Below are 18,597 nucleotides of genomic sequence, written 5' to 3'. Positions count from 1 at the left end.
TAGAAAAATGTTTCAAGATGGCCGCCTTATAGGTGGACCATCTTAAATGATTTTGGTCCTCCAGCCCCGCAAAGAAACTGGAGTATTCCGGGGAGAAGGTCCACTTTACATATTGAATACAGCTTTGGCTGTCCTTCAAATGGAAAGTCTCCATCATTTGCTCAAACAACTCTAAGTGCTCCCAAACAGAATAATTGGCGTTCTTATGATAAGGCGTGATGACGCTCCTGATTGCCTTAATCTGCTTTAAGGGGTCCTTAAGCAAGGCCCTTTTTGTTTTATTGGCCTTTTTGGTACGGGTAACCCTGGTCCATTCATCTTCTGACTCAGAGGCACTGCTCCCAGAGGTTCCCGTCTGTTCTTCCAGGTTTTCCCGGATTCTGCGAGCCTGGGAATGGCTGGCAGAATGTGGGGACCTGGTCTCCTGTGTCCTGTACCGCTCAGAGGAGTCTTCAGATCCCTCCTTGCTGCCAGGATTTGATGGGTACCCCCCCACTGACCTAACTGGGCAGAGATTTTCAGGATGCCCTTAATGGGCCTACTCTCCTGGGGTTCCCCATTAAATTGCACTGTGCTTGGGTGCCCATACCCGGATGCCCGCCCCTCCATTCCTGGGTGGTACTGGCCTATGAGCCCCATGCTTCTGGCTGGATAGTAATCTGCCATCCCTGTGGCCCTGTGCTCATGTGCGCCAGGGGACATGGGGGTGGCAGAGTCCAGGGACTGAGAGAGATAAAGGCCTCTGGTACTAGGGCTCCTGGGGTTATGCTCAGGAGTTTCTCTTTCCCAGCGAACCTCATCTCTATCCGCCCCTGCTCCCTGTTGCAATGCAAGAGCCTGCGCCTTCAGTTCCTCAGTTAAGGCCTTACTAGACTCTATCAGTCTCTCCTGCATCGCTACCTGTTGTTGGAGTCGATCATTGTGCTGGCAGAGAGCCTCATTCTCTCTCTGTGCCTCCTGATTGGTCCTGGAGCACTGGGCCAGTTTTTGCTGCAGGAGGGTTACCTCCTGAGCTGCGTCCCTATTGGCCTGCTCCTTTCTTGCCAGAGCATCCTCCACCCTCCTGGTGTGTTCTAACAAGTTCTGGTGTTCTTTTTGGAGGTCACCCACCCCCTGGAGGGCCAAGTGATTTTCTTCTGTTTTTCTTTTTAAATGGCAGACTTCCTGGCCTAAGGCGTCTCTTTCCTGACTAAGAGCCTGCATTTGTGCCGCCAGGTCGTCCCTCTGCCTTTGAAAGGCACCAGCTTTCTGGCGTTCTTCATCAAACTCTGCCTGGGTATCCAGGTCTTTCAAAATCAGCTTGTTGCTCTCTGCCTTCACTCTATCTAGATGACTTTGCAGGGTGGCTACCTGCTCCGTGCATGCCCTGTTAAAGTCTAATTGTTGCTCCAGCTTTTTCTGGCTCTGCAGTAAGGAGTCCAAACTGTCTTGGTGCTCCTTCTGCAGGGCCAGAAATCTAGTATCCTGGTCAGCCTTTTCCTGTTGCAGTATATCCATGTCCTCTTTTATTTTAATGATATACTGCCTACTATCATTTTCTGACTCCTGGCTCCTCTGCAGCCTCTGCTCAGAAGAGTCCAGATCGGATTGGGTCTTCTGTAATGCCAGCAGTTGCCTACTCGCCAGATCTTGGCCTTCAGCACATTTGTCCTGCATGGCTCCCATATGTAAATATAAATATGCCGCTACCCTGGCAATTTTGTTGTGCTCATCCTTGGCCTTAGAGGACATATATAGTTCGCTCAGGGCCACATGTAAGGGACCCTGGTATCTCCATGTATCTGACCCTGTTTCAGTGATCTGGGGTGCGATTGCTTGCAACCAGACCGTCTGGTCCTGATGAGTCCACTCACCTCTCACAAATAGCTTATGTAAGAAGTGCTCTCTGGCTATTTTCATATCTACCAAGGTCGTCATTCTGGAATTTGAGTTCCTTCCTGACTTACAGAAGTTTGTATTTTATTTTTGCAAAACAGACCTTTTCCTTAGAGCGTTCCTTTGAGGAGTGCTTTACAGCGTAACACAGCGTGGTGATCCGACCGGATATGTGTATCTGGTCAGCTGGCACACTGTATTAATCTGCACAAGTGATAGATCTAATCCGGAATCCCCGGCTACGAGCCCCCAATTTGTAAGAGGATTCAATTCAACACTACAGCTAAGTCAATGCCTAGTCTGGGATACTGAATGGAAACCCTTATTGATATATCTTTATGTCCAGTTCATGCGTTCTGGATGACTACCCCTATATAACACCCCTCTCTTGGAATCCCCCTGACCCCACTGAGCCAAGAAGTAGTTCTGTTTTGCAAGTTAAAAGGTTTATTTGAGAATTTAAACAATATATATATATCACACTTTATAATAAATTAATAATTGAATATCACACTTAATCTGATATGATAAAGATTAACAACAGAGAATCTGGCACTAGCCCACTTCTTTATAATCACTAAGGAGTTGACATGAAATGGATAAGGTAGCACACTGGTAAATAGGGACAGAAGAATAATGTGGTAGAGAATGCTTTATAGGGTTCAAGGAAATGCAAGGTTGAATGAATGAAATGCAGTATAGAAGATAAACTGATATGGTTTCACAAAAGACAAGGTAATCACTTTCCCTTTGTGGCAATTCACCCCCCCTATACAATGTAGGGAGATGGAAGGAAGAGCACACAGTTCAGGTATACAATCACAATGTAATACAGAGTTCCAGTTTCCCAGCAAGCTTAGAGGAGAATAGATATGAGTTTTACACAGGCTCAAAATGCTTTAAAATGTGATAGCAATATATTGGAAAATGTGCTAAAATGATTTTAATTCCCTCTGGAGGTTCAGGTTGAGGATTAGTTGGTTTAAATAAGTTCAGGCTTACTTTAGCAATGTTCTAGGAATGATTGGCAGGTTAAACAAATTTTTGGCAAATGAAAGCAAGGAAGCTGCTGTTTTCACACGTGGAGAAATTTGCAAATCGCGGTAAAATTCGTGAGTGCGCTTTTCGCGATTGCGGCAAAAGTATAGGGAATAGGAATGCCTTTCTAGGTCAGTTGAAAAGCCAAGATTCCCAGCTTTCAGAGGAAAGTTACTGCAAGTCTCTAAGACAAACGGTCACGGAGATATGAGCGATATGGTAAAGGTCGTTTTTCAGATTTGAAATTTTAAAAGTTCAAAGTGACAAGTTACAGCTAGCAACTAGAAATGACAGGTGACAGCTTTGCAAATGACAGGTGACAGTTAGGAGACAGTTCTGGTTAGATTAAAATAGATTGAATTATATTATTTTAACTAAGAGATTGGTTCTGCACAGTTCTGCTAGGTACTCACAATATATTTTTGAAATAAATGGGCCTCGCCACGGATCTGGTCAACAGGTTTTCTTCACTCGCCAAGGACGGTTTCTGCGCACAGCGTCTGGGTCAGCTCTCTAGTTCTGCGAACAGCGGTCTGGGTCAGCTGTGCTCTGCCTCTGGTTCTGGATACTGCTCTGCTTTCTCTGGGTACAGCACTGCTTCTGGATCTTTCTGCACAGCTTTCTCTGGGCCCAGCGCTGATCTGCACGGCTCCTGGATGCTGCTATCGCTGTTAGGTTTGCTGGATGCTGAGGCCCACTGAGAAGAGTTCTCAGTTTGTGGGTTTAGGCCCTTGCTTTGAGTTCTGAATCAAGTTCTTTGGAGTTTTAAAGTCTAAGTGTTGAATCTAGTATCTTCTGGATGTTGTGTGGTCCGGCAGAGCGCGTTGCAGCAAATGGAATTGAATGTCCCTATCTGTCCTGACTGTCTGCTTTTATGTGTTTTGAAAGTGGGTGGAAAGGCTAGCTTTCTAGACCCTACCCCTCTCCACTTGTCATTGGCCACTTCATCCTCTTCCCCTTGATTGGGGGAATGAAATGAAGTGTCATCATGATGAGGTCTGTTTATGATACAGAGAACCCACCCCTGTCAAATTACACACAATCTATATTTTGACCCAAAAGACATATTTGCACAGGTACACATTTGTTTAAAATTACATGCACCCATCACATATCACAGGAGGTATACCCTGTCCAAATCTGCTCTTCCTGAGAGCTTGCATTGAGAAATGGCAACATTTGCACTTTTTAACTGGTTTTGCAATATCGGACATTAACCCAAATTTACACACATGTGCGCAAGGAGTATGGACATTAATTGATGAAGTGTCAGATTTTTAACATGCATACATTTTAAGTAATACCCTCTTAACTGCTAGCTTGCCCCCAGATCATACCACCGGTTCTAAAAACCTCTTAAAATGTGGGCAGAAAAATCACAAGAATTATGGTATCATTTATAAAATTTTCACAAGTCCGCTCTATGAATGATCCATCTTTTTAGAGTTATGTTCTGGCCCCCAGCACAGGGTTGAATTTCTGGTTTTTCCTTTTCTGCCAAGCCAGCTTGCTCTCACAGGCAGTGCTCCTCCCCTTTCCTTCCAGGAGGAAGCCACATTTACGACTCCCACCAATAAAACATTTGCCTGAGTCAGGACAGGGCTTTGTTCAATTTCCTGCAGAGCCCAGGTAATTCAATCAGAGAAGTGTCATATCCCTTTTGGTGGGAACAGCAAAAGGCAGCTAGGCCTGGGAACACAGCTGTTGTGCAAGTCTCAACTCCTGTCGGGGGTAGCTGGTGGGCAGAATTCAGTTCCTTAAGCCAGGCCCCAGCTAATGTCACTTTTAGTTACCCAGTTTTCTGCATTCAAATAAAACTAACCATTTTTACATATGCAGCTAGAATGCTGATTCTAAGTTTAAAACTATGACATTTAAACAATTGAAACCTATGTGACACTCAAAAGTAGGTCACTCATTTCTTTTAAACATTTAGATTTTTAGTGTCTTTCAGTCCAAATTTACTTAAACTGCTGAAATCCACAGCTCAGCCAGTCTTGTTATAAACCTTCAAGTCACTTCAGAATATAACTTTACATTGTATCCACCTCTTAGTAAGTCTTTCTTTGGCCTGATTTGGGTTCATTTATTCAGTTTTACATAAATGTCTGGTGTTGTTTTAAAACGCCGGCTTTCTGATAGTGGTGAGTACTGGTAATGCAACCATTTTTGGGATTTAAGAAATGAATTCCCCACAGTTCTAGGTTGCTTTTGGCAATCAGCATTGCCATTCCCAATGGTTTCAGGCTACTGTGTGGGTAGTCCAATGGCGGTTTTAGGCAGTGCCCTTCTGTGCCCATAACATCGGCAAAAATGGGTGGCAGCCTATTCTTCATGCATTTCCCTGGGCATTTTCTGGGAAGCTCTGGCCATCATGATGTTTTCAATGCCAGTACTTCACAGGTTTTGAGGTAGGGCTCGGATGCATGGGTAAAAACATCCCACAATATGCACATTTATTTAAGCAAGATTTATTTGTGGTACTAAAGAATGCAACTTTAAAACAAGTTTTATCTGTCTCTGAAACCAGTCAATCTGGAGAGGGGACATGGTTATATGTTTAGATGGCCCACTTTTTTGAGAAGAGTTATAATGTTTTTCTCTTTTTTTCTCTCATGTTTTTAGCTGAGGAATTATGCTCTCCATTAGGAACGGTAATACCCAAGTTGACCGGGCCGATTTGTCCACGACCGATTTGGCCGAATGTTTTGCAGATGTTTTGAACGAGAATACATGTGATTGGTGGGTTAAGGGTAATAATAAATTATATAGGGAGATCGGGGGGGGCTACAGGGGTTTCCCCTGCATATATTTGCATTCAAAATGTCCACAAAAAAATTCGGCCAAATCAGCCACAGGCAAATTGATGCAAACACATCAAATACATCCTTAGGTACAGATGAGGGGGATCAAAAGTTAGGAATCGTCTCCCCTACATATTCCATCCTTTATCACTGCCAAAGAGTGATTTCTATTTTTTTAAACATAATTTATCCTTTTCCATGTGGAATCAATTGACAGAGACAAAACTCAATACATTGTAGGAATATATACTAAAGCTTTATCAATCCATTGCTCATACTTCCCAGCGATTCACCCATAGAGTCATTTTTAAGAAACCTTTTTGTATTTTGCTCCTGGGCACATACTAAAACCACCGTCCCCCTTTTTTCTGGTTGGAGAAATCTTCTGCTTATAGTACAAAGTTGACAATAATATACAAATTGTGTGCTTTTGTTGTGGAGCCTAGATCGGTGGCACACCACCGCACTCTCGGATAATATGCTACACATAGGGATAGTTTGTTTTTCGTGGGAGCCAGTGGTAGGTGTTTTTGAATAAACAGTTACTAAAAGTGGGTTTCTTGTTCACCTTGTGATATAATGTGATTGAGTATCGGATGGAACCCGGTTGCTGATTTGAGCCTCAAGAGTGTTGAGAGATTTCTGAAATACCTACAGATTTATTCCAGAAACACCATCTCTGCCGGTGGTGAATTGGATGGATTTTCAGAAATATCACCAATAGAGGTGATCACTTTCTCTGGCAGCATTTCATAAGAACATGTGCCCACGAGCAAAGGACCTCCTTACTTTATAGCCTACTAATAATTAATACCTAAACGTTACCTCATATTGTATGGGTTTCAACTACACTCAAAAGTGAGTACAACAAGCAAGCCAACAGTGATTTCTATAATCACCATCCATACAGTATCATCCATGGATGCAATTCCTTGTGCTATTAAAATCTTTTTGTAAACTAACCAGCAATCATCAAGAAATTCTCCAGAACACAGGTGAAACATTCTTACGGAAAGAAACTGAGTGCAAACTCTATTTACATATGGACCCTTACTTCCCTGGCCAGAAATAGTTGTGATAAACTAATGAGGATCATAACAATCCAATGGTGTACGATCCACAGTGGTTCCGACATTACTACCTGGTGCCATATAATCCGTCATTTAAGTACTTAAATTGCAGCTGGGCGGTATGGACACGCCCATGTGCCTAGGCTGTTCTCCTCTAATTCACCCCATATGGAGATCTCATGTAGGGACCACCCAGGTACTTCTACAACATTACTGAATTGAAGACGTAAACCACGCCGCAGCTACACAAAAGCTGAGCAGGTCTTGCAGTACTCGGATCCATCGAGGAAGGCTGGATTCTGAAAAATGTTACCTTTTTCAATCATTTGTTTTTGCACGTTACAGCTCTGGCCAAGAGAGCAACAGCCCAGATAGCCTGCAGTGCACATTCTCCCTGTCCTCCCTTCCCAAGCCCACCCCTGACAGGTCTTTGATAAAAGAAGACTCCTCTTAAGTCTAGTGTCTGCTCTTTCTGGCACTTCTCATGCTTTTTTTTCTCTTTCAGACTTTTTCACACACTATAAGATTCTCGAACCATTTTTGTATGTGTTTTATATCTTTCACTAATAATGCTGACATGTATGACTGACTAATAGTTTGTGCTTTGTTTTCATTTACAGCTGATTATGATCAGATTGTGCAGCGAGATGTTACCGGCACATGGAAACGTTCAGTGGTTCTCCCGTGCTCCTATCCACCTGCAGATCACACGCCGCACACCGTCACTTGGCTTTACAACGGAAGGAGAATTTTTGAAAGAGATAATACAGGGGATCACACTTTTGTAACAAAGTACAGAGGTAGACTCAGCCTCCCAGAGGACCTGCAGGAGGGCGATGTGTCTCTCACGATCCTGAACCTCGAGACCGACGATAGGGGGCTGTACACTTGTAAAGTGACGTTTGGTTTAAAAAGTACCTCAGGCCTGACCTTCAAGGAAGATAACATTCACCTAGATGTGTTGAAAGGTAAGAAAGTCACAATGTGTACCCTCAGTCTCATTGACTGTACCTAATATCACACACTGGATTTCAGGCTGTATTTCGAGAAAGCCTATCTTCATTGTGTATTGAATTCTACAGTCTTACGTGAATCACAGAAAAAACAAGCTGTTATTCTACTAGATAAGCTCCTTCTACCAACAACAGTAGGTACAGATGGTTTAAGAGTAAGTAGGAAGACTACCTATACTATGTTTACCCTGCCTGTCCATCCACCTTTCTGCATCCAATGCAATGTTTTTACAACATGACAGATTTAGGATGTTCTTATCTTTGCGTACGATTTGACAATTTGCTGCCCCCTGCTGTTGGCATTGCATGAAAATGTCTGGGGCGGAATGGGAAGATAGCCATCCTGTCTGAGCACCAAGAGACCCACGTGTAGGAAATACTAGATGCTGGATACAATGAATTTACCAAGTTTAAAAAACTTACCAAGACCTGGTTGTTTGACAAATACGAGTGAGCAGCAGAGTGAAGCAGACTTTGGCAGTGGCAGCCCAGAGTCTTTCTACTGCCTCCATTTACCTAAATCAGAGGACAAACCTATATTTACTGGTTCCCGCCACGGAGCGGCCGTGGAGTGAGCATCAGAGTGAAGCAGACTTTGGCAGTGGCCGCCCAGAGTCTTTCTGCTGCCTCCATTTAGGAAAGAAATTCTTCATCCGCTGCTGTAAGAGAGCCAACAAAAGGTACAGATCAAAGATGGAGAGCTGCGCATACATTAGGACTGAGGCGGAGAGCGAGGCCACAGTCACAGCCGCTGCAGGCTCGGCAGGTACGGCGTCTATCCCTTTTATCCCTTTTATCCTCCCATGACCACTTCCCTTGCTTTCCTCTCTTTTACCTTCCACGGGTCTTTTCCCTTCGCTCTGCCCTTCCCCAACATCCTGCCCTGTCCCATTTCCCGCCTTACCTACCAGCATCAGCCCCGTCCACAGATCCAAACAGAGCTACACAGGTGTGTGCTGCGTCCGCCGAAGGAATCCGTGATCTCCAAAGCAAACAGCAAGAAATGGGTGGAGAAGCTTGCGGTCTCAAAGCAGCCGTCGAGAATTACAGACGCTGCTGACAGTCCGCTGAGTCCCCTGAGCATACCAGGTCTGACGTGGGGAGGGCTGGGCGGTGCTCGCGAGGAAGGAACTCCGCGGATTGCGCCACCCACAACTAGTGTGTCAGCTTTGGAATAGGCTGGCGCTGTGTTCGACATGCGAACGCTGCCCATACCTCCCGTACCGGAAAAGACTGCAGTTCCAATGGGTAAGGAGCTTAGCTGCAGTCTCAACAATGGGGCGAACAGTGGCAGTTTGTAGCCTATGTCCGCTGGCGGTGAGCTAGATACCATCAGTAAACAGCTGGACACACAATCGCCCCCCAGCTGTATTGATGTGATGAACAAAAGCACCTTGGAAATACCAATAGCAGAAAACGTAAATACCATAAAAGTAACTGCTATGATATCCACGCAATACCAGTAAGGGAGGATTTAAAGAACCCTGAGTCAGAAGCTGTCACTGCTACGGCAAGCACCGACGAACTTGAACCGGCAAGCACCATCGAATTTAATAATGAAATAAATGACATGTAACGTAATGAACAGACTCTAGTTGCTAAGCCACTCCCTACTAAGGAAAAACCTCCTGGGACTTGGCAGGGAGTGAGGTACCCGCTCAAATAACTACCCCGAAAAGGCGGGCCTTTTCAAAACATTTAATGTCACCAACGATTGATTAACAAAAAGAAGACGGAAGTGATCCTAATGACGACCAACTGAATGAATGGAAAGGAGAAAACCATACGGAAAGTTCCAAAGCGAGACCGTACCAACAACCGAAGGCCAAGCACTTTAATATAAGCAAAATAACAAGAAGATTGACTTCGAGACCTAAGGCTCCCAAAACAAATATACCAGATTTGCCTATTAGTGTGAAATCCCTAAACACATTTTTTAAGAAGAAAAAAGGGCCTCAAGAGATTTTAGTAAGTGAAATATCGGACCTGGAAATTCTTGAAAGTGTTAGCCAGCAAGAAACACACACTGTGCCATCTGAAATTACCACTAACCAATAGAAACTGAAAAGATAAGAACACAGAAGAAAAACAGGAGCAGCCCAGTTCTTAGATGGCACTGTGGTAAAAAAAAATGGGATTGATATTCCAGTCGAGCACTTGCGGGGGGACAGCTTGTAGCCCCCACCTTGCTCCAGGGCTAATTCTGAGGATGAAAGCTCCCCTGAGGTGTCAATGAAGAACAAGAAATCGCCTTGTTTAAATTCTCTTTCATCACCCCTAAGGTCGACAGTGGCGTCCATTGGTCTAAGGATAGAAAGACCGCTCTACGTGGGGTCATTGTCGCAACGTGAAAAGTCAATGAATCCAGTGGGAATACAGCGGTCTCGTCAACAACAAGGGGGCAGACCCCAACAAAAGCAGGTCAGATTAGTGAAACGGGGTGCACTAACGCCCACAAAATGCTGCAGATGCCAATCCAGATGCGAAGATTAAGTGAACTCCAACAACCCCTGCTCCAAGACTTCCTGCAAACAAAAATGATCTGCTTAACGTCATGTCTACGGTCACAATCGCACTTGCCCCTTTTAGCAAGCTATATGAGAGTATCAACGACAACCTGCAAAACCAAACCTCACTCAAAGCCGTGATAAATACGAAATTGAATTATTTGGAAGGATTTTTGGTAGGGACGGAGTGGAGTTTGACATCTAGGATTGAACACTCTTTTAGGCAAGAAGAAGAGAGATCTCTGAATAGACTGGACGTTATTAAACGAGCTGTCGGACCTTGTTCTCAGAGGTTGGAGAAGTCCTCTCAAACAACCTTTGAGCCAATAATTAACAAGAGCAAAGAACCTTCTACGAGGGTAGACCAACAAAACCTGAGAAATACGGCCATGGATCAGGTGCACTCACCCGACCCTATAGCACCAATAATTGCCATAATACACATTAAAGAGGCAAAAAAGCAAACTCTTCAGACTTGCAGCAAAACCATTGAAGCACCAGCCCAAGAAGGAAACTCCTCTTCGCTTACCAAAAGCTCAGTGTCCAATAGATCTAAGATCTCTGCAATCGATCACAACACAAACGTCTTTTCCTATGGCATATTCAATCAACAGAGATCACTTGTCTCTATACCCACCAAATCAAGCTTGAAAGAAGCAGCAAAAAATAGAAGATCAAACACTCTCAAAGGGAAGTTTCAAACATATGGATAAACCAGCAGTTCCAACAACTAAGAATTCAGTCGATGGGAATCAAAGATCTGAGAAACACAAATCCTCAGGGTAAAACATAGAACCAGCCGCTCTGAATCCCTCGGTCCTGATTTTGGATGACCAACTGGATTGGAGCACGCATACGCTTGAGGAATCAGATTCAGAAACTCCCACGAAAGGAAACCTGAAAAGGAAAGCAGAAAGGACTGAAGATCAAAACCTCAAGTATGGAGCCAGCAAAGAATGTCCAAATATATGATTTACCCTCTCCGATGGATAATACACCAACAAGTAACAAAGATAAGAGCATGAGTGGAATTGGAAAGGAGGCAAAAATCCTAAAGGAAAATGAAAAAGAGGATAAATCTGAGAAGACTAGGAGAAATGATGACCGAACCTCTGAGAGAAGAAGACACACAAAGTATGATTGGAACAGTGGGTCTAAAAAAATAAAACCTGCTGATGAACATACCACGGAAAACTGGAAAAGATTTTGCCACTGAAGTTAAACAGAAGCAGCACATTAAGGAAAAAGTGCCTCGAAATGAAGATAGAGAACAAAAAATTCTCAGAGGCGAATCAAAAGCGTGTGTATCCTCAAAATGAAACACGTGCACCACTGAGCAGATGGATTAATTCTGAATAGAGGAACGATCCTAAAAATACTTACACAAATACCAAGTCTAAGACACATGCAGAATATGGACTTGTGGATAGTGGAATCCTGCCACTCGGGGAGAAGTGATTCCTTATACCTACATCTGAAGTCTAAAATCATCAACCACCAGTTGATGATAGAAAAAGAAAGCTTATCGATCTTGGGCTATGACCTGACAAGTCACTGGACCGACAAATGAAGATGTCGAAAAAATGAGACATAGCGACAGGGAGCAAGGAGGATCAAATCCAACTCCTAAAACTAAAGACTGTCCACATGTACACTATATAAGCAACATGGTACACTTACATTCCCCTCATAAAGATAAAGGTTGAGGGAACCGAAAAGAAGCAGAAATTCATTATCGTGACCTGGGGAGAGACAACAGGCAATCTCGTGAGGATGATAGATTGGACGGTGTGAGGGCCCGAATAATGAGATCGCCTACTCCAACTAAAAAAGACACACTGCTATTGAGAGCTAAAGGAGTGACGGAAAAGAAACTAGAATTGTGGACATGGGCAAAGACTCCGTCTGAACCTCAACATAAAAATTAGCCACCATCACTGAAGAAAAGAGGTCATCAAACCCCAAAGGAGAAGGAGAGGAAGGTTGAAATATTATAACTGAGAGAGAAGATTCAATTTGGCTGCTGGAACAGTCGGGGTTTTGAGCATCTTACAAGGACAACAGATGTCAACCTAGGCCAATTTGACATACTGTGCTTACAAGAGACATGGCTGATGTCTAAAGGTTCGATCTAATATTCAACGCAGCTAGAAAAGGATCAATCGGGTGACCCACAGCCAAATTGCTGACTGCAATAAAAGCAGGGTCTGGCATCGATCTGCTCGAAGTCTTGTCTGCGCCATACTGGGTCCAAGCCATGATTCTAAACTGGCAACAAGCAAGGGTGGGCTGTCAAACACAGAAATTGGAGAAAATTTAGAAGTAACCTCGCACGACAAATTAATTAACGAGATGAGAATAATCTTGGATGAGGTTGATGCCAAAAATTTTGCCCACTATGCAATAATCAACAGCGATTTCAATGCTTCCTGCGAGGGCATAGGATTGCAGGCCAAACATCTAGACCAGCACTTGCCAGTGAGGAAGCGCGGACACCTGTTGGAAGAGTTTATGACAGCTCGCGACATGCTCAGCCTCCATTGGATGCGATCCAAAATAAACTTAACGATCCCATCCTGGCAGAGAGGAATCCAACAGGGAACGATAGACCATGTCTACGTCTCAAAGGATTTGTTGCCGGAGAATATTAATTTTGAGATTGTCTGTATGACGTTTAGTGATCACAACTTACTCACTACAGAATGCCTAGCACCCGAGGCTCCAGCAGTTCTCTACTTGCCCGGAAATAACAGTGGCCTCTGGAGGCACTCACGTTAAGATCACAGAAAAGGGACTTCTCCAAATAGCAAGCCAATGCAAGCAAATCTCCAAGGAAGGTTTCATATCAGCAGGCCTTTGTAAGAGTAATCTGGCATACATGCCATTACTTACAAGGTATACCACAAACACCAAGAGAATTACCAAAATAACAGCAAATTACCCTCACCAGTACAATCTGGAGCTAGTTGGGAAAAGACAACTCCATTGGAGAATTAAGACAATCTTTAATAAAGCAAAAACAGTTGAAAATAAGGTGAGGTGGAAAAAAGCTTTTTTTAACGATTACAGGAGTTGGCTACTTCACTACAGACACAAACGGTGTCCAGTCATTAATTTGAAAACAAAAGGATCGAATGCAATACATTCGAGTCAAAAGGACCAAAAAAAAGACTGAATGTCTTTTTTTTTGGGAGGTTTTGGTATAGGTAAAATTCATGGTTTTTGGCCAAAAAACGCTGGTTTGGGGGGACACCCGCCCCCCCAAAAAAAAGGTACATGATCAAGGGCTCATCAAAAAAGGTGAACAACCAAATACAAAACAACGTGGGAGAAGAACGTTGGATAACGCACTTTGCATCTCTCTATGCCCCGATATCGGCTGGCGTGACACAGAAAAAGATTTCTAGCTCCCGCGAAATAGGAGTTAAATCCCAGTGGAACATCCCCTCTGATAAAGAGATGATTTTAAATAAAATTACTAAACTAAACAACTCAAGGGCTCCTGGTCCGTATGGGATCTGCAATCTGGAATTGAAAAAACATCCAGAGCTATGGGCTAACATAATGAGTAAGATCTTTGCAAATTGTAACATCGCCCAGGTGGTTCCACAATCTTGGAGAAAAGCAACCATCGTCCCCATTTTCAAAAGACGAGCAACGGACGATCCAAACCAGTATAGACCTGTTTCACTCTTAGACCTGATGGGGAAGGTATTCGCCTCGCTGGCTTTGGACGCTTTCCAAAACTGGATGCGGATCGCAGAATATGCAGATCCTTTTCAGAATGGGTTTGTAAAAAACTCAGGGACTATAATGAATATTCTACTGCTGAACTCTATGAAAGCCAAGGTCCTACAGGGAGGACCCCCTGTTTACATGGCATTCATTGACCTGGTCCAAGCTTTTGACCAGGTCACTAGACATCACCTTTGGACCGAACAGGAATTAAAAAAAGTGCCCACTCTCTATTTTGGAGCTGATACAAGCCTTACATCAAGACACATCTGTAAGGGTACGTCTTAGCGCAGAGGGCCGCTTGTCTGAAGAAATCCAGACTGCTAGAGGGGTTAACCAGGGCTGTCCCCTTGATCCTACGTTATACAATGCCTATATAGCAGATTATGGAGATTCATCCAGTGAAGCCAGGCATTTTCCACCACCGTTAGGAGGATCGAAAATATCAAGACTCCTATATGGCGACAACATACTTTTGATGGATTTTACCACCATTGGTCTGCAACGGCAGCTTGATAACCTGGTGGCTTACTTAAAAAAGAACAATCTACAACTACACAAGGAAAAAAAATTAATCCTGATAATGGGAAGACCCTCAAAAAAAGCACTCAAATTTCGATGGCGCTGTCAAGGCCTATTCTTGGAAAAAGCGAGCACTTTCAAATATTTGGGGATACTGATTAACAACGACAGACAGGAAGCAGCCATGCAAGATTTCTTGTGGAGTAAATTAAAAAAACCTAACAGCACAAGCAAAGGCCGCCAACAGGAAATACGTCAGGTTCTCCCTCATTCCCATCCTGAGATTTTTCAAGATGAAGGTGGCTACAACTCTGACGTAGGGCATGGATGCAATGCCTTTAGCACCAAATTCGATCTAGGTGAAACTTGAAAGCTTCTTCTGGAGGGGTGTTCTGGGGCTGTCGAAATCTACACCTATGGCGCTAATTAGAAGAGAACTTTGTCATCTCTGCTGGCAATCAAAATGAGAGCAACACTAATGTTATACAGAAAAGTCATTAACGTTCCCGAATCCAAAGTCCTGGATTTAATCAAAAGGGAGATTGATGGTGGGACAAACCAGATGTTGCATAAATGGAACAGCTGAATTTGAATATATTAAAAGATCTGGACTTATCCGTGGAAACACTGGTGCAAAACCCAAACAAAGTTTCGAAGAAACTGTTTGAGGCTGATTGGATCAACACTTTGGAAGAGGCCAGTAGGTATTCTCTGACTGCAGGCTTTTCGTCAACACCAATGAAGCTCAACAAGGTCAGAGGGTGCCTAAAGCAATTCCCGGATAAAAGGCTTAGCAGATCCATCCTAAGATTTCGATTAAACCAGGTTAAAACTAACAAAATCTTAGCCATACGAAATCTGGTGAAATCGAACAAATGCCGGTTTTGCAAAGAAAACCATAAAGAGGAAACCAGCAGACATCTATTGCTTGAGTGTGAAGAACTTAAAAGAGAAAGAGCTTGGTTCCTTACAGATCCACTGGAAAACTTCAGAACTTTGGATGTAGACAATCTTTGGGACTTTTTGACCCGTGGAAATAACAGACGAGGTGTGTTCGGAGTGACATCATTTTTAATGTTCCTGGATATACAGTCATTTTGAAACTTCGAAGAGGGAAAAGTTGTTGTTTCTAGCTAATCCAATACATCTCTACCTAATTTGGAACTAGGTTTAACGAAAAGTATTGCTTGGAGGATTTTGGAAAAAATTTGCAAACCAATTGAATCAAAATAAAAAAATCAAAAACATACTAATAAAGTGAACCTCTGCATTACCGTCCTGTATTTTGCTTCCTCACCTCTATGCTGTACTAACGGCATGATACTTGGGTATGGGCGTTGTCTTAAATGTATAAATAAATAAATGAGAATATTGCTTGCCACGTCATGGCTTCAGTATTTTTGGATAAATGGCTTCGAAAAGCATTTCCACAAACCGCTATCATTTCTACCCCATGGAAAGGTAACACACAGGACTTAAATTCCCCTCTCCCTGTCCCACCGCACCAGAGCAGGATTTTCAATCAATACCCATCCAACTTGGGTGCAAAAGGCCAACAATGGCTTATTTATCAACATGATGAAGACCTAGAAAGGTTGTTTTAGAATTAATTCTAATATGTTGCATCACAGGGGATCCATCATTTTGACATCAAAAGATACTCCAAGCTCATTGCACATTTCAGTTATTTCCAACACATGCTTTTCAAACCTCCTAGAATATTTCCTCCCAGCTTGGTCTTCCAGAAATGTAATCTGAAATCATGAGGTGTACATTACCTAATTGGTGGGGATGACATATATTGCAACACATAATATATATATTATTCTTATGAGACCCCGATTATGATGTAGTGATGGATTCTGGCACCATTGTGCCAACAGTAATGGAGCATTTTATGGTCCAGAGGTTGTCTCACAGAGAAGGGAACTGTATGTGCCTATCCCAGAAATTACCCACACAGGGCCCCCAGAATAGAAAACAACGGGCACGATGTGTTCTCTGCAAGCTGCCCACCATGTATGGCCACAAAAGTCAGCACAATATTGGCTACATTATTTTAAATTAATATGCATGCTCCTTTTCATTGAAATCATAAACAATATCAAGGAATTAGATAAATGTCGAGCTTGGTGCAAGTTATTAATGGATGCTCGAGAGGCTGATACAGTGCGTTTTACTGAATGTGCCCAGGGCCATATGTGTATGTGGGTGAAGGAGTGTTGAATATTGCCCTCATATGACCAGGAACTCCAACCACATAAGCATTGATTAAAGCCTGTGACTCTCACTCTGTATACTGACATTGACAGCATATTGCCAAGAACATTCATTATATCGACTCCCTTCATGTTATCCCGTTGCTTTCTCTACAGTAGTTACTTCGTGGCAATGTACTATGATGTAATTACTTCAAAAATACTTCCAAAATATGGGTATTTATGGGTTAAGTGCTAAAAAGGGGGTGGGTGGGTTTTAGGTAGGGGTAGTGATGAAGGGAAAGGGGAGCTGGGGGCACCCCCCAAATAAAAAAATAAAACAATAGAAGTAACATTTCGAAGTAATTGCTGTCGATGAAATGACATGGATCCCGCTTCACTTACTTGCTACTCGCATCACGTTAGGTAGAGTGATCACTTTAGTCATCATTATAAGTAGGGCTACCCCCAACACTTATCAGGTATTTCCATCATAGAGTCATATACTCCCACCAGATCCAATCTCACATGCAGACACACCCATGTTCCAAGGATTAGTCGGCCTATGTTTCATGTATGCTCTCCTGGTTCTTGTACTCCCTTATGATTGTTTGTTTTTTGTGTGTGCACACTGAGACCTATGCAAGAAACAATAAAAAAACACAAACGAAATGGCTAAACAGGCATGCACACACAAAGACAAAAACACAAAGGCAAACCACACCAAACATAGAGTTACCCTTGCCCACACAGCCTCAGAGGTGTATCTAAGTGGGGTAGAGGGGAATATAGCCCTGGGTCTTTTGGTTGTAGCTCTGGATAGAAGCTCAGTGGCTGCAACTAAAAGGCTAGCACACACACACACACACACACACACATAAACACACAAACACACACACACACACACTTTTCACTCCTTGCACACCCCTTAGTATAATTGAGGGTGTAGGAGAGGGCGAAAAGGAAACATCAACTCAGATATTCATGGAAAATGGCAGAGGACACAGACGGATCGGTCAGGGGTCGGGAGCTTGTCATGGACAGTCGTTTGATTGTGGGTCATGCAGGCAGCCAAGACAGATGTGTACTCTGTGGGTTTGTACCCTTTGAGTATGTTCCACCCTGTGCAAGGTTACCTAATGTTCACTGCCCATTAAGGATGCCCATTTAGCTCAATGAGATACTATGGTTCTCTGCCAATACCCCTACAATACTGCAACAACATTTGCCCTGTCTACCTCCCAAATTGCATTAAGAATGCATACGCCTAGGTGAGCACAGTGTGAAGGGTCAAATGAACAGTGAAAGGTAAGGGACCCCAGCAGGTATTTTCTGAATTGCATTAGCCCAGCCTTTGATCGAAATTATAGCTACTCCATTGGTACTGCATTCGTGTTGGATCAGCCAGTCAAAATAAAGATTGAAGGTAGACGGATTTGTTTCTTTAGGACACCTACTGGGTGGAGAGTGGGTGTGGGTGTTATTGTATAGGCATTTCTAATTTCGATGTGCTATGGCTACCAGGAGTACTAGCAGTGTTTTGGCTTGTCAGCATAAATTGTCTTTGCGCTTCCTGACTCAGCTCATGATAAACCTCTATTTTTTTTAAACAGCTGCTCCCGTTGCCACACCAACCATTCCAATTATAAAGATGGCCAGCATAAAAGTGGGGAGCACCACAGGACGTCTGGGAAATGCAAGAGAACATGAAACTCACCAACCCATAGCTCCTGCTTCAACAAAAGGTATTACTCAACACTGTATCTCACGTGTTGTTTTAAAATGTCCATATTTTAAGACCACATGAGGCATTCATAGGTGCTCGGATTTGAAGA

General features: G+C 43.3%; 1 protein-coding gene across 3 annotated transcripts in view; it reads left to right on the top strand.

Annotated features, from left to right (window-relative positions):
- The window catches only part of LOC138480763 (titin-like), a 557,826-nt gene that overhangs the window by 209,742 nt on the left and 329,487 nt on the right, over positions 1–18,597 (top strand). For all 3 annotated transcript variants that reach the window (XM_069612496.1, XM_069612497.1, XM_069612498.1), the window contains exons 6-7: positions 7,408–7,755; positions 18,376–18,507. In XM_069612496.1, the coding sequence (XP_069468597.1) occupies positions 7,408–7,755; positions 18,376–18,507 (480 nt within the window). The remainder of the gene's footprint in view (positions 1–7,407; positions 7,756–18,375; positions 18,508–18,597) is intronic.

This window comes from Ambystoma mexicanum, chromosome 5p (assembly GCF_040938575.1).
Source record: "Ambystoma mexicanum isolate Mex_15411 chromosome 5p, UKY_AmexF1_1, whole genome shotgun sequence".
Classification (NCBI taxonomy): domain Eukaryota; kingdom Metazoa; phylum Chordata; class Amphibia; order Caudata; family Ambystomatidae; genus Ambystoma; species Ambystoma mexicanum.
This window is presented reverse-complemented; position numbering and strand designations above follow the sequence as displayed.